The sequence below is a fragment of the Merops nubicus genome, unplaced genomic scaffold (genome assembly GCF_000691845.1).
Source record: "Merops nubicus isolate BGI_N331 unplaced genomic scaffold, ASM69184v1 scaffold46991, whole genome shotgun sequence".
NCBI classification, from domain to species: Eukaryota; Metazoa; Chordata; class Aves; order Coraciiformes; family Meropidae; genus Merops; species Merops nubicus.
In genome coordinates, this window is record NW_008587116.1 from 1 (window position 1) to 2,836 (window position 2,836).

The window sequence follows — 2,836 nt, forward strand, 5'->3', positions numbered from 1 at the left end:
CCCGTGAGGTGTCACAGCCTCTCCATTCAACATCAGAGTACCCCTTCAGGTGTCCCAGCTGGTCCCGGGCGTGCTGCAGCCTGAGGACAATCCATTCTGCTGCCCCTCGAATGCACGTTGTTACTTGTGCTTCTCCATTGGTTTCTCCTTCTCTACCAGATCAGGATTAAGCTTTCCATCCCTGCTGGCTTCGCTGTGGAGGTGGCAAACCTGTGGCTGGCCAAAAAAAAAACCCCCCAGGAGATCCCCGTCTGCTGCAGAGCCACCACGTTATCCTCCTCCAAATCCCCCTTCTGCCCTGACGTCTGCAGAACACTTGACTGAGATTAGCACGTCATGTGGAGGCGCTTACTCCCCTCCTGACCTGTGCTTCCCCTTCTGTGGCTGCTCGCATCTCCTCCCTGCTCGTGAGCCGGTGGTGGCTTGGCCGCAGCCCCAGGACCAGTGCTCCCGGGCTTGTGGAGAAACCAGAGTTCTGGGAAGAACGTCAGACATGAGCAGCTCCTTGCTCTCTGTCTGCTCAGGCGCTAATGTTTCTGTCACAGCTTTCCTGCCCTCTCTGATAGTGTCTCCAACACCTTCCGCGCTTCCCTGGAAAGGATCTGTCACTGAATTTTGAGGGGTATCGATGAAGCTAAAGATTTTGTAGCCTCTCAGTACAGCTGCAGAGCTGGCTGAGCCACGAGCTCAGTGTGAGAGGATCAGAGTTCTCCTGAGCACATCACAAAACCCCGCCTGGACCGTTCTTCAGTCCCTTTTTTATTATTTAAAGCAATAATGAGTGCTGTTGTCCCAGTGTTGTCCCTTGGGCTGCTGTACGCTTGGCCCCAGTGACGTGCTTATCCTTCACGCCTCCCCGCTTCAATTTCCTGCTTCCTCCTCCCTTGGCAGCAAGTGCCCTTGGATCCACACCAGCTTGCTGTGACAGCAAGTTGCAGATCGTTGTTCAAACAAGGCAGAGGCGAGGAGCGGTGTTGCCTTGCCACAGCGTTCAACATCGAGGAAGTGCAACTGAAGTAGCCTCCAGCGCTGCTGTCATGTCTTCAGGAGGAAGCTGCGGTTTTGGCAGGGACTGAGAATCCATTTTTTGAGCAGAATCAGTGAGGAAGCTGGGAAACTGAACGTGTTGCTGGGGTACATTTGAAGTGCTGAGGCTGCGTGGTGCTGAGGTGGCTCAGTCGCGGTGTGTGAGCAGGCAGAGGGCACAGCGAAGCGCTGCGGTTCCGACCGAAAACGGGAGCTGCTGACCTTGAGCTGGGCCATGTCAGACTCAAACTGGAAACGAGCTGAAGGTTTTACTGAGCTGACCGTTGGGAACCTTTGTCTTAGGGTGGTTTGGATGGGATGGCCTGAAAACTGTGTGTAGGTTTGAGAATAGTTTTGCAGGAGGTGTTTTAGTTTTACTTCAGAGACAAATCAGTGACAGGATTTTCTTGATGATGCTTCTAACTTGGGTTATGCCCAGACTCCAAACCATTGTCTGTGAGTAGCCATGCCTGGGCTTAATGGTTTCAGGTCCCTGCTTAAACAGGCAGGATGATTTCAGTTGCTGTAAGCTAACTGTCTTCTCTCTCCTTTTGAGGTATCGGGGGTTGTTTTTCCAGCAGTTTGGACCATTTTGAAGCCCCCACTTGCCTAATGCCATGAATATTGCAGTGAACAATGTGGAAGAGAAAGCTGTCCATTCCTGGTCACGAATCTCCTCTGCGGGACAGAAAGTGCTGGAGGAAGCTCTCCGAGTCTTCAACCCGATGTCCAAGGACCTTTCGGACACAGAGACCCAGCTGGTGGCCTTCATTCAGGGCCTGAAGGAGGAGGGCTACCAGCCCACGATTCTGAGGAGTAAGGATGTGTACGGGTACAGCTCCTGCACGGCAGACACGCCAGGTCGCGCCGAGGAGAGCGCCGCTAAGAGTCCGGCCAGGAGCGCCGCGGCCGTGGCGGAGGTGTCGGCTTCGCCCGCCAGCATCTCCGTGTCCTCTCCAGAAGTCTCCGCTCAGCCCGTCTCCAAAGGGGATTCCACAAATCTCCTCTTGAGCTCCTTGAAGCAGACGAGATCTGCTGCGCCCAAGGCGGCGGCCGTGGGCTTCCCTGCCAGCATGTACCCGGACGTGTATCCCGCCATGAGGCTGTCGGTGGTGCTGGAAGCTCTGGTGCCCCTGAAAACGACCGCGGCCTGTTTGGAGCCCAAGTACTCTCGAGGGCGTCTGGGGATCTCGCCCTCGGACCTTAAACTCCTCAAGGCCGCGAGGCCACAGAGGCAGTTTCCTTCAGGCAAGGCCGCTAAAGTAACGGAAGGTAGGAGGTACAAGCGTTCGATAAAGAAAGCACCGGATCCTGCCACCTTTGCTTTAAAACTTCTGAAGGGACCAAATGGTGGCGTGCTGCAGGAGAGCAATGCTTGCAAAGCCTCGGGAGTCCTCAACGGGAGACTCACAGGCAGCTCGTCCCAGGGCTGCTCTGCTGCACCACAGTCCAGGACCTTGAAAATCCGAGATAAGGAGGCTGTGGTGGGGAAAATGGAGAGGAAGGAGAGGGTGTTGGACAGAAGAAGAGAAGAGCTGTGGAGGCAAGAGAAGCCCCACAGAGGAAGAAAGCCAATACCATCCCTGCCCAAAATAAATCTCGACGGGCTCGGAGCACTTTGAACCTGCTGAAATTCCGGGCCATCAAAGTGGGCAACTCTTTGTCTGATGATGAAGTGAGAAGGAGAGCACAGAAGATTCTTAGGGTCAACCTGTCCCCCGTGATCCGAATTCAGCCCTTGTCCCACGCTCACAGCGTCCCCTGAGTTCCTTCACTTGGTCACTTTTTTTTGTAAGTACGTACATACGGA

The 2,836-nt window shown here is 54.7% G+C and overlaps 1 protein-coding gene across 1 annotated transcript; it reads left to right on the plus strand.

The window, feature by feature from the left end:
- Positions 1–1,643: 1,643 nt before the first annotated feature.
- Positions 1,644–2,791, plus strand: LOC103781108 (coiled-coil domain-containing protein 71-like). The gene is given in 2 exon segments (XM_008948809.1): positions 1,644–2,529; positions 2,532–2,791. Coding segments are annotated over 2 exon segments (1,146 nt in total).
- Positions 2,792–2,836: the final 45 nt, after the last annotated feature.